Source organism: Anabrus simplex, chromosome 3 (genome assembly GCF_040414725.1).
Source record: "Anabrus simplex isolate iqAnaSimp1 chromosome 3, ASM4041472v1, whole genome shotgun sequence".
NCBI lineage: Eukaryota > Metazoa > Arthropoda > Insecta > Orthoptera > Tettigoniidae > Anabrus > Anabrus simplex.
Genome location: NC_090267.1, coordinates 169,332,477 through 169,344,168, shown reverse-complemented (window position 1 = coordinate 169,344,168; position 11,692 = coordinate 169,332,477). Strand labels below are relative to the sequence as shown.

The 11,692-nt window shown below is 41.0% G+C and overlaps 1 protein-coding gene across 1 annotated transcript in view; it reads right to left on the bottom strand.

The window, feature by feature from the left end:
- Nucleotides 1-6,512: 6,512 nt before the first annotated feature.
- LOC136866115 (nose resistant to fluoxetine protein 6) overlaps nt 6,513-11,692 on the bottom strand; it is a 196,728-nt gene continuing 191,548 nt past the window's right edge. The window contains exons 12-14 of the mRNA XM_067142797.2: nt 10,813-10,955; nt 8,371-8,473; nt 6,513-6,681 (exon numbers count right to left, since the gene is read on the bottom strand). Coding sequence (XP_066998898.2) covers nt 6,626-6,681; nt 8,371-8,473; nt 10,813-10,955 — 302 coding nt within the window. The 3' untranslated portion in view covers nt 6,513-6,625. The remainder of the gene's footprint in view (nt 6,682-8,370; nt 8,474-10,812; nt 10,956-11,692) is intronic.

Sequence of the window (11,692 nt, the reverse complement as noted above, 5' to 3'; positions counted from 1 at the left end):
TTTGTTTTCAGGAAATCCACTTAAGTGGTGAGGGTGGGGTGGGAGGGGGGTGGGGTGAAAAGAACTGAGGAAGGAGTTGAAATCTTTATAAGAGGATACATATCGGCCTATCTCAGAAACTTAAGATGTCACAGATGTTAAAATTGGTAGTCCCTACTTGGAATCTCTTTTAAAAATAAATGAACACCCTTTTTGTTTTGGAAAATCCACTTAAGGGGGGTGAAAAGAATCAAAAGGCGGGTGAATTTTTAAAATGAGTATCTTCTTCTTCCACCGGTTTCCCCGCACCTGTGGGGTTGCGGGTGCGAACTGTGTCGCACATGTTGATTTGACGCTGTTTTATGGCTGGATGCCCTTCCTGACGCCAACCTATGTATAGGGATGTAATTACTGTTGCGTATTCCTGTTGTGGTTGGTAATGTGATGTGCTGAGTGAATATGAAGAGGAGAGTGTTGGGACAAACACAAACAACCTATCCTCGAGCCAGAATAATTATCACACAAGATTAAAATCCCCCGACCCAGCCCGGAATCGAAACCGGAACCCTGTGAACCGAAGGCCTCAACGCCGAACACTCATCCAAGGAGTGGGAAAGTTTTTAAAATGAGTATATCTACAGTATATCTCATATACTTAACGTGTTACAGGCGTGAAAATTGGTATTTGGAATCTTCTTTAGAAATAAAGAAAACCTTCTTTTTTTCGACCTAAAAGAAGACTATTCCTCACATCTAGAGTTCCATGTCGCATGTTCCAGATTTAGATCTGCCAATAGCCTGGTCGTCTTATATGCAAAAGGCAATGCCACAAAGGTGGTTTACAAAGAGGTTCTGGGTTAAATGAAATACAATTTTTCGGTGAGTTTTTATACTTGAGAGATTTTCAGATAATGTCTTAGTTCAGTACCGAGGAACGATTAATTTGTATTAAATTACGAAATCCTCGCGCGCGAAGCCGTGGGTAACAGCTAGTTCTACATATATTGTCTCTTATTAGTCCAATGCTATGTAGGTGTTTTTTCAGATGGCAGTGCCCTGTCAACAGTCCTACTACCCATATTACATTTTCTCTGCTGAGATTCAACAGTTCTTTCTTGTTTGGTCGTTTTATCAGTTCCTTTGCAAGCCTGCATCCTGGAGTATTTTTCCAGTTCTCCATTTGTTTCTCTTGTACCCATTTTCCTATGTAGTGTCGGGCTTGTCCATAGAAAATTCCGCATAGAGGTTCTTGGCCTACAAAATATGTTTCTTCCCCTTTTCTGGCCAGTTTATCTGCTTTTTCATTTCCTTCTATACCTGCATGCACTGGTACGCATATTATTTTGACAATGGTTTACTTTGAAAGCTTCAGTAGAAGTAAATGGTAATACCAGACAATTTTGGATATTATCCGGACTACTTCTAGTGCCTTAATGGCCGCTTGGCTGTCCGTAAAAATGAAAATTTTCTTATTCCTATAGTTCATTTTCAGATTTTCTTCCAGACATGTTGTGATAGCTATCACTACAGCTTGAAAGACTGTTGTGTGTTTGCCCAGGCTCGTCTGGATTGATCTCTCAGGTCTCCCCCCGTTGATCCCTCCTCCTGGGCTATGCAAGGTCTTTGAGCCATCAGTCCACCACACTAATCTTCTTTTTCAGTATTCCATTTGTTGATATCCCAGCCTTCTTTCTTTATTATCTGGGTCTCAGTTCTACTTCGGTATCATATGATCAGAAGGCATGTGTAGAACTTCCTCTGTTATTACTCTATTAATTTTACAGTGTCCTAGATTGGGTCTTTGTGCATTTCAGCACTCTATTTCTGCCAATCTATATAAACTCATTATAGTCTGTCTTTTTATGAAATTGCATAGTAATGGGTGGTCTAGTAAAGTATTCAAGGGTCCTGTCGGCGTAGTTCTCATAGCCTCAGTTATGGCTATGCATGCCATTCTCTGTAGGCTATCCAATCTACTGCCGACTTTTCCTTGACTTACTTTCTGCCCCCAGATGATTGCAACATAGGCCATCAACAGTCTAATGATCATTGTGTATATCCACACTACCATTTATGGTCTTAGGCCCCGTGTCTTCCCGACGGCTCTTTTACATGCATACAGCAAGTTCTTGGCCCGGGTTATGTTCCTCTCTATATGTGGATTCCAGGTTAGATTCTTATCTAACACTACACCTAGGTGCAATGCCTGTTCTTCCATATATACTGTATAGCTTGTCCAAATAGCTTCAGTGATCTCTTTCCCTCTAATTTTCTCCTTCTTGTAAAAGGGACCAGAGTTATCTTGTTCGGGTTGACTGATAGTTGTTCTTCCCGACACCAGTTCTCCACAAGGTTGAGTGATCTTTGCATGAGGTCCTGGATAACACTCATCACCTTACATCGTACCACAATCACTAGGTCATCTGCGTATACTTGTGTATAAAAACCCTGTTCGTTGAGTATAGCTATGATTTTGTTCACCATGAGGTTCCACAGCAGAGGCGAAATAACTCCTCGGGTGATCCTAACCGTCAGCGTTTCTTCAAATAGTGTTGCTTTTATCTTCCTTCCGTCTAACACGGATTTATTTCATTCGACGACGGTTTTACTCACCTTACTCTTTTCCAATGCTTTGATCATAAGAGTCATAGGCTGTATTGCTGAAGGCTCCTTCCATATCTAGAAATGCCGCCCGTGAAATTTCTTTATATTCTAGGATTTCCTCCAGTTTACAAACCAACTGGTGGAGTGCTACTTCAGTGGATCTGCCAGGTCTACATGCAAACTGATTTTCATGTAACGTTGAGTTCAGTTGCACCGTTCTTCTGATATATTTATCCAGAATTTTCCCTATTGCTTTCAGCATGAAGGAGATTAAACATAATGGTCTGTATGCTTTGGCTTGGGCATAATTTTCCCTTCCAAGCTTAGGTATGAATACTGCTTTAGCTTCAGACCTTGATTTCGGCACGTACCCTAAAGCTTGACTAGCTCTGAAAAGGTCCGTCAAGGCATTGACGAGTATCTCCCGGAAGTATTTCATCTGGCCCCGGAGCCTTTATAGGATAAAACGTGTCGATTGCCCATTTTACATGGTTGTGTTTTATTATCCTGTTGGCACAGTTCCAGTCTGCTCTTCGAGCTCCGGTCTCTGTTCCAACCGTTTTTTCTTCTCTCATCTCCTCAGCCCCAGGAAAGTGACACGCCATTGGTATCTCCAGCGTGTCCCTCCCCACCTGAGTAAATGACCCATCTGGTTTCTCCAGTGTCCCCACTTGATTTATATGGATTGCTTTCAGAACCTTCTGGAGACTTGCTGTTTCAGTGTGTGATTCCACTTTCTCACAGAACAGTCTCTAAGATTTTCTTTTTACTTTCCGTATCTCTAGGTTATACTCAGTGAGTTTCCTATGAAATACGTCCCACATGCCATTTCTAAATGATATTCTATACAACTTCCTATTTTTTTCATTTTGGCTATTTTGTTGTTCCACCACCTGACTAATTGTTCCACTGCCTCATCCAATTCTTTCTGTCCTCTCACGTTAGTTGGAATTTTTTGGTACAGCTTTCCCTAGAACTTCTCTGTATCTATCCCAGTTAGTTCTTTTTGGGTCTCTGTACATCTCAATTTCACATAGTCTCGAATCTATTGCAAATTGGATGTGCTAGTCGTCTGCCAATCGTTCCTCCAGCACCTTCCAGTCTTTAATAAAGTTTGCAATATGCATAGTGCTTAGTGTAATGTCTATTACCTCCCTACGATTTTTATTTATGAATGTAGGTTTGTTTCCTAGGTTTAGTATCGTAAAATGAGTTCCAATAATGAACTCTAGTAAAAACTCACCTCTTGCATTGCAGTTCGTGCTGCCCCATGCCGTGTGGTGTGAATTTGCATCTGCTCCAAGGACTAGGTGTTCGCCTTTCCACTTTGTGTTGCAAATGAGGTTCTCAACTTCTTCTGTATGGGGCAGATTAGTTGAGTTATATGGGAGATATGCAGAGCCTATGGTTATTTCTCTGGGTCCCTCGCAATTTCCAAGTTTAATCTTGGCTACGGTTAAGTTCCATGAACAGTGTTCCTGCAATATAAGACATTTTAGTTTCCTGTTCACAAGAGGACATGTTCTGGGTATTTCCGACGTTGTATCGTACAACAGCTTACCTCCAGATTCCGCCAGTCCTCCTACTCTGCCCTATACTACCCAAGGCTCTTGAATAAGGGCCACGTCAATAGCCCCGGACTTGAACTTCCTGGCGAAATTGGCCACAGCTGATTTTTTATGCTCAAGATTGGCCTGAAGGGCCTCATCACTATCTTTATCAACATTGGGTTTCGTTTTTTCCCTGATGACCTGAAACTTGATCTGCCGAAGTCCGAGCTTAGCCTTAAGAATTCTCTTTTTTCACTCTTCAAAGTCTCTTTCACCAAGGGTTGAAACGACTGTCCTTCCTGTCTTGTCGATTGAAATGGCATTCAGCACTCTCCACTCTTGCGTTAGACGTTTGGTATTATGCTGATTGATTCTGATAAGAACATACTCCAATTTCATCTTGTCAAAGGGAGGTGGGAACTTGGTGATGACCTTTCCATGGGTTACAGTTTGATACTATCTGTTCCAACCAACGTTTCGTTTCTGGATTTGCACAGATCAGTACTATAGCTCCACTTTCCAGCCTTGGTGACTCAAGGAAGCCTGGCAGACATCCTTCTGACAGCGGCTTCATTTGTGCTATCAGAGCGGATGACAATTCAGTCATGTCTTCCTACTTGAGTTTTCCATCTGGATAGATCTTAAGTATTATTACGACCTTAACTTTTCCGAAAAAGACATGACCTTTTCTTCTTTCTGTTTCTTGGAGGGTGGTTTTGTAGCCGAACTTAATGGCGTGCTTTCGTCCGACCTTGGCTTTTTGGATGTAGCCATTGGCATATCGTCTCACCGATCCCTGTTCCTTGGCTTCTTCTCCACCCAAGTCCCAGTCGCTATTTTGGTTCTTTCCTCACCTTCCTCTTTTCCTTGTAATAGGCACTTGTGCGAGGTGGTCTACCTATATGCATCCTATTATGTTTCGATGCCGATATCTTCAGGTCTTTCTCAGTGAAATCTCCTGTACCCTTTTTTGTTCAGAAGTCTGCTTTCCTGTTGCTTCTTCTGTTTCTTCTTCAAATTTGGATTCAGCCTGCCTTACTTGGACTTATGTCTACCTATTCTCTTCTTGGGCCTGCCGCTAGACCTGCTCTTCTGGAAATTCCATAGATTCCCTTGGTATTTGTTTAAGTGGTTCTTTTGGAATATTCATGGTTCCATATGACGAAGGGTTTTTGCCCCTTCTAGGGCCTTGAGCGGCGTTCTCACCATCCGTGATGAGACATTCCGACAGACATTGTCCTCCCGAAACTCAGGCTCTCCGTAGCAGGCGCCAGGCCCTTCAGCCGTCCATCCAGCAGTCCGCCCCTGGCCCGAAACCGACCAGGTTTGTTCCACCTTCAGTAGACCACCTGGCATTACCATGACTGAGTTCAAAGCCAAGGGTTCCCCCTAGGTTGGGTTCGCCCCGTTCCCAACCCGCGGCTTGTTCAGGCTACGTAGGGCAAAGTGATGTGTTGGTTCCAGCACACCGCAGTGAGCTTTCACCTCAATCACCAGCACCCACTTCGCCTGAACCACAGTATCACCCATGGGGAGGTAACATCGATGCCTCTCTAGCATGTGTGGGTGAAGTTTCCACTTCCAAGCCTTGGCTTGGGCTAGTAACAATCACACTGCCTCAAGACGTTTTCTGGCAATACCTGTTTTTGGTCAGCGAGAGAGTATTTTATTTCCCTCAGACCCTCCAGACAGGCCCGGAGGGCCCCCCTATCCGCCACCTGGGACGCGCCCGATAGGGGAACAGGCAAGAAAATCTCCACGGGTCAGCTGGTGTTACTTTATCATGAAATCATTAAAGCCTTCTTGAGTGTGTATGTCCAACCGTTGTCCCGTTCCTCTACGAGGTCGGGTATGAAGTGAAATGAATCTTCGTAGCGTGTTTCACGACTGGATGCCCTTCCTGACGTCACCTCATCAAAGGAGTTAATGTGATGAAATGCATGATTTGGTATATGATAGTAGGAAGGGAGAAGGTGAAACCCAGCACTGGGGCACATGGGCTGCTCCTGTCGAATAGCACCAAGCGGTCTGTTCGAGGCTTTACGTCTCCATCCGACGGACGAATCACCATAAAGGGCGTCATATGCCCTCACTCCATGTGATCACTGGGGAGAGGTCTGGAATTGAATCCAGGCTTTTGGCACACAATCTAGTAATTAGGAATTTTATACTACTACCTTTCCCACCCTGCCGGCCAACATTCTGATGGTGAAGTTCTTTCGACCAACGGAACTCGAACCGGCTAAGTGCGGTGACAGACCATATAGGCCACGATCATGGCCGCCAGGCAGGCTGAAGCCTTCTTTAGTAGAGGTACTAATAACGTTTCGAAACTTCTTCTATTAAATATAAAGAAGAAAGCAAAGGGAATTATTCCATTATCTTGTACAGAAAAAAGTACTCTTTATTTATTAACTCAAAATACATGGAATTTAGAATGTATAAATTATCACACAATACCTTAGTATAATAAAGTTATCTAATTTTAAGACTCAAGCACATTTCTGTTCCTGCTTCCTTGTCGCTTGGTTGGGTTTTCGTGAGCTTCCTGGAAGAGAAAATTGCAAATTGGGGAATTAAATAGTATATGAAAAACAAGTTTTAAAAAACATAAGAAACATGCGTCGCTGTTATGCTAAAACCGCGAATGTGACACTGTTCTTCCTATCCATTATTTTCCTTAAGACTGGTCACGCCTCCCAGTCTCATCTTGATATGCAATCCATCAGGACAATTTTTGTTGAGTTCATTTTCCTATGCGTGTGTGTAAAGGAAAATGAACCGTACCGTACTGTAGCAATGTATGTGTGACATGTTTACACAATCCTAGATCATGATGTATTTTCCTTTACACAAGCGCGTAGGAAAATAAATTCAGCGAAAATTGAACTGCTGGACTGCATGTGGCGGGCAGGCGTGACCAGTCGTAAGGGAAATAATGGACAGAAAGAGCATTGTCACATTCACAGCTTTAGCATAGCAGCGACAAATCACAAGGAAAATGACAAAACTATTTTTGATCAAGAAAAACACAACATATGAACGTGTTCATGGCCATATGCACCTCCGAAAGCGGAAAAATATGAAATGAAATGGCGTATGGCTGTTCGTCCCGGGAGTGCCCGAGGACATATTCGGCTCGCCAGGTGCAGGTCTTTTGATTTGATTTGTGCACCTGTTTTTTTCGCTAGTGGCTTTATGTCGCACCAACACAGATAGGTCTAATGGCAACGATGGGATAGGAAAGGCCTAGGAGTTCGAAGGAAGTGACCGTGGCCGTAATTAAGGCACCCCAGCATGTGGCTGGTGTGAAAATGGGAAACCATGGAAAACCATCTTCAGGGTTGCGGACAGTGGGATTTGAACCCACTATCTCCCGAATGCAAGCTCACAGCCGCGCGCCTCTAACCGCACGGCCAACTCGCCTGGTATGCACCTGTTTGGACGAATAGTCATAATACAGGGCTTGTTGACACCCAACTGAACACTACTATGCGATAAAATCTGGCGTAATCAAATCTACTCCAGTTCACTGGCTTCCATTGATGACGAAAATAATGTCACCTAATTTGCACAAGTCTTCTGCACTCATCAGATAATTACACAATGTCTCCAGGAATCTTAATGACAAAACTATTTACTTTGATCAGGAATTCATGGCCATATGCACCTCCGAAAGCAGAAAAATATGAAATGAAATGGCAGTACATGGGGACCTGCCAGTTTCAAATCTTAAAAAACTACAACCACGTCATACAACTCTTTGTGATGCTGCTGATATGGTTGCCAGGGTTTTAAACCCGTCGAAAAACGGAGAGGTCGATGAGAAACAGCGACAGAAGTGCACCTGCATAACATCTTATCAGGTGCTGAATTTGCCGTTTTCACAGGTTTCCGGTATAGGCAGGTTTTACCGCATATTGAATATTCCTCCAATCCTTTTTTTTCTTACATCCATTCATTCATACATACATACATACATACATACATACATACTGCACCCTTTGTGGTAAAGGTCATGGGTTCAATACATACATATGTACTTAAAGTCCATACAACCATAGGTGTACATGCATGGTTTATATATGTATAAACTTGGTCTAATTTGTCTAACATACTGTTTAATATTGTGTAAAAGTATACATTGGTTATTGCGATTCAAACATGCAAATTCAAGGTTAGGAGTTGGCACAAATTTAATTGGTTAATTCAACAACCACACACATATCTTCCTTACCACTGGGGACAATAATTCCCTTGATTTCTTGCATTGGCAAGTCGAACAACAGAGTGCCCAGGATGGAAATGATAACCACAGTCACCACCTCAGGCAAATTTACCTTGAAAGATAAACAATTAGTTCAGAAACTACTCCTTTATCTGTTATAGATTCAGTTGTAATGTTCCCTCCAGTGTGACAACTGAGAATAGGAGAAATAAAATACTAGCATTTGAGTAATATAAATGACTCTAAAGATGTTAACTACGTTCAATCGGCTGGGTTAGAAAAGAAAATATCCCCCTCGTTTTCAGTATACTGTACATTTAGATGTTACGAATCTTCTGATACGAATTCCTGGATATCCAACTCAATTTGCCTGAAAATCTCTGAGTAACTCCGAGCACGACGCAATGATATTTGGAGGCCCGTGAAGAGTTGACTTGTTAATTGAATCTGGTCTTTCAACTTAAAAAGTCTCGCCTTCGATGTAAATCCAAAGCGATTAGAAATTCAGTTCTCTGTATGCTATATTCGTATTCCAGATATAGTATCTTAAATCTAAAAATTCTGTACTGAACTTTGACTTTATATAAGTTATCACAATGAACCGTCTAAATTTTTACTACCGATCATTAATTAGAGGAGTACTGAATTAAATCAACAATTTTTAATGCTTATCCAAAATAATTAAACTTGCATATTAATACTCATCGTTACCTCATCGTTCGGGAATAATCTTTCGAAAGCTGAAGCACACAATAATTCATCACTTATAATGTGTAATGTGTAATACATAAGATATTGTTGTACAAATCACCTCACCATCTAGAAGTCCCCCTCCTCCGTAAAGGGAGGGGTAAGTATTAGGACGCGGTGAACGAAGTATACTTCCGGTGTTTTAAATTTGTCTTAAGGAGTAAAGTTTCCTGTGGAGCAGTATTTTACCTCTGTATCCACAGGATCAGGAATGAATTCTGGGCTGAAGTGTTAGTTAATATCCCTAAACTATATCTGTTGTAACAATACGTGAATGTTTGTAGCTTTGGTAAATTTTAATAGTTAAAATTCAACATTTTCATAGCTTTAAGTATTCTTAGAAAATAAGGTATTTAAATAAGAAATTAGAATATTTTACTGTTAGTTGCTGAGATCTTTGATCGTACTAGAGAGCTCCTACCTCGCGCAGGTTGAGAGAGGCATTGTTCTTGCATGCGGCAGCATGACTATGCTCAGTTCGGAAAACATCAGGTTACAGTGTGGTCAAGTGTATGGTGTATTGCATGTGAACACTTGGGCAATGTTTTCCGTCTGGACAGTACCACACCATAACATGCAGCGTGCTCGTCACCAGCTGTTTATATTTCTATGTAGCCAAAGATCCCAGCAAGTAACACTGATTTTGAATAATCCCTGTTCTATAACACTTTAAATAAATAAATAAATAAATAAATAAATAAATAAATAAATAAATAAATAAATATATATATATAAATTATATAACGTGTAATAGGAGGCGGTCATTTGAGGACAGAATAATGAGATTGTTAGTTCTCAGAATCTATTTAAATTGATTTACTTTGTAGTGAATTCAGATTATGAAACGTTAAATCAGCTCAGTGTTGTCCGTCTCGGTAGCGCAACGGTTAACACTATCAGCTGCCGTCCTCGGGTGCTCGGGTTCGATTCCCAGAGTACTGCCTGAAATTTAAGAATAGCAGGAGAGCTGGTATGTGGTTAAAATGGTACATACAGCTCACCTCCATTAGAGGCGTGCCTGAATAGAGCTGCAGCCACCCGGTATGAAGACACGAGGTTACTTGTTTTTAGCACGGCGTTAACGAGTTTCAGAAGGAAATCCCCCGTGTTAGTGGGGCGTGGTGCGTTTCTCATCACATTCATATAATCTGTATAAATAAAAAAAGAGCGAATCCTTAAATTCCCATCCCGTTGAGATATAGGCTAAGAGGAATATTTTCTCTCTAAACACTTACAAAATTATATAACGTTTAAAATATCTTTCCTATAGCTTGTTGTTTTACGTGACTGTTGATTACATGATCACAGTCAATATCCCTTCTAAAGTTGAAAAAATCTCCTCTGAGAGTATACATCCCTATGGAAAGCAAAGCACTTGAAAACATGATTGATGAAAGACGTTCAAAGACGTAAGAGGATGTGGAAGAAGGAATTCAGTGTTAATATTTTCACGATGTCGTCTTCACAAACCCATGTTCTGTGAAAATATTCAATTTCCTTGAACGAATATTTTATTACTTCAAGGGAAAATAGGCGAAGTCTAAGAAATGCGTTGATTAACAAATAATTTAATCGAACTTGTGACTGGTAACAGTGTATATTTATTTCATAAAGAATGAATTCACAATAATGGACAAGGCCTTCCTGAGAAAGCATGTTTATGTTTAAAATTATACAGGTATTTCAAAATTAGATACTTACTGCTCCGATGATGGTGAATCGTTCTGCAGAGCGGGTGACTCCGACATTATAAAAGAATACTATGAACTGCGTCAGGTACACAGCGTAGGAGATGCGACTGAAGATTGCTAGAGCTCGGCAGCTTAGGAATGAGTTTATTGGACCTGAAAATAAGGCGGCGTATCAAAATCTGAAGTATTTTCAATGTATTTGAATGTTAACGTGCTGTGTGTAAAATACATTTCATATCTAGTAAAATTCTCGTCATTTATTTTAGTGAAATATGGAAGGGTATGCATAGGTACTTTAGGGCAGAAACAGGTTCCAAGAAGGGCATTCCAGGAATCATTAATGAACAAGGGGAGTGTGTATGTGAGGATCTGCAAAAGGCAGAAGTATTCAGTCAGCAGTATGTAAAGATTATTGGTTACAAAGACAATGTCCAGATGGAGGAGGTGACTAATACTAAAGAAGTATTGAAATTTACCTATGATAACAAAGGCATTTACAATAAGATAAAAAAGTTGAAAAGCAGAAAAGCGGCTAGAATTGATGAGATTTCTAGGGATATACTAAAGACAATGGGTTGGGATATAGTACCATATCTGAAGTACTTTCGATTATTGTTTGTACGAAGGCGCTATACAAAATGATTGGAGAGTTGCTATAGTATCCCCTGTGTACAAAGGAAAGAGTGATATACATAAAGCTGAAGATTACAGGCCAGTCAGTTTGACCTGCATTGCATGTAAGCTTTGGGAAAGCATTATTTCTGATTATGTTAGACATGTTTGCGAAATTAATAACTGGGGTGATATAAGGCAATTCCGGTTTAGTAAATGTTATTTCACTGAAGCTCAACTTGTAGGATTCCAGCAAGATATAGCAGATATCTTGGATT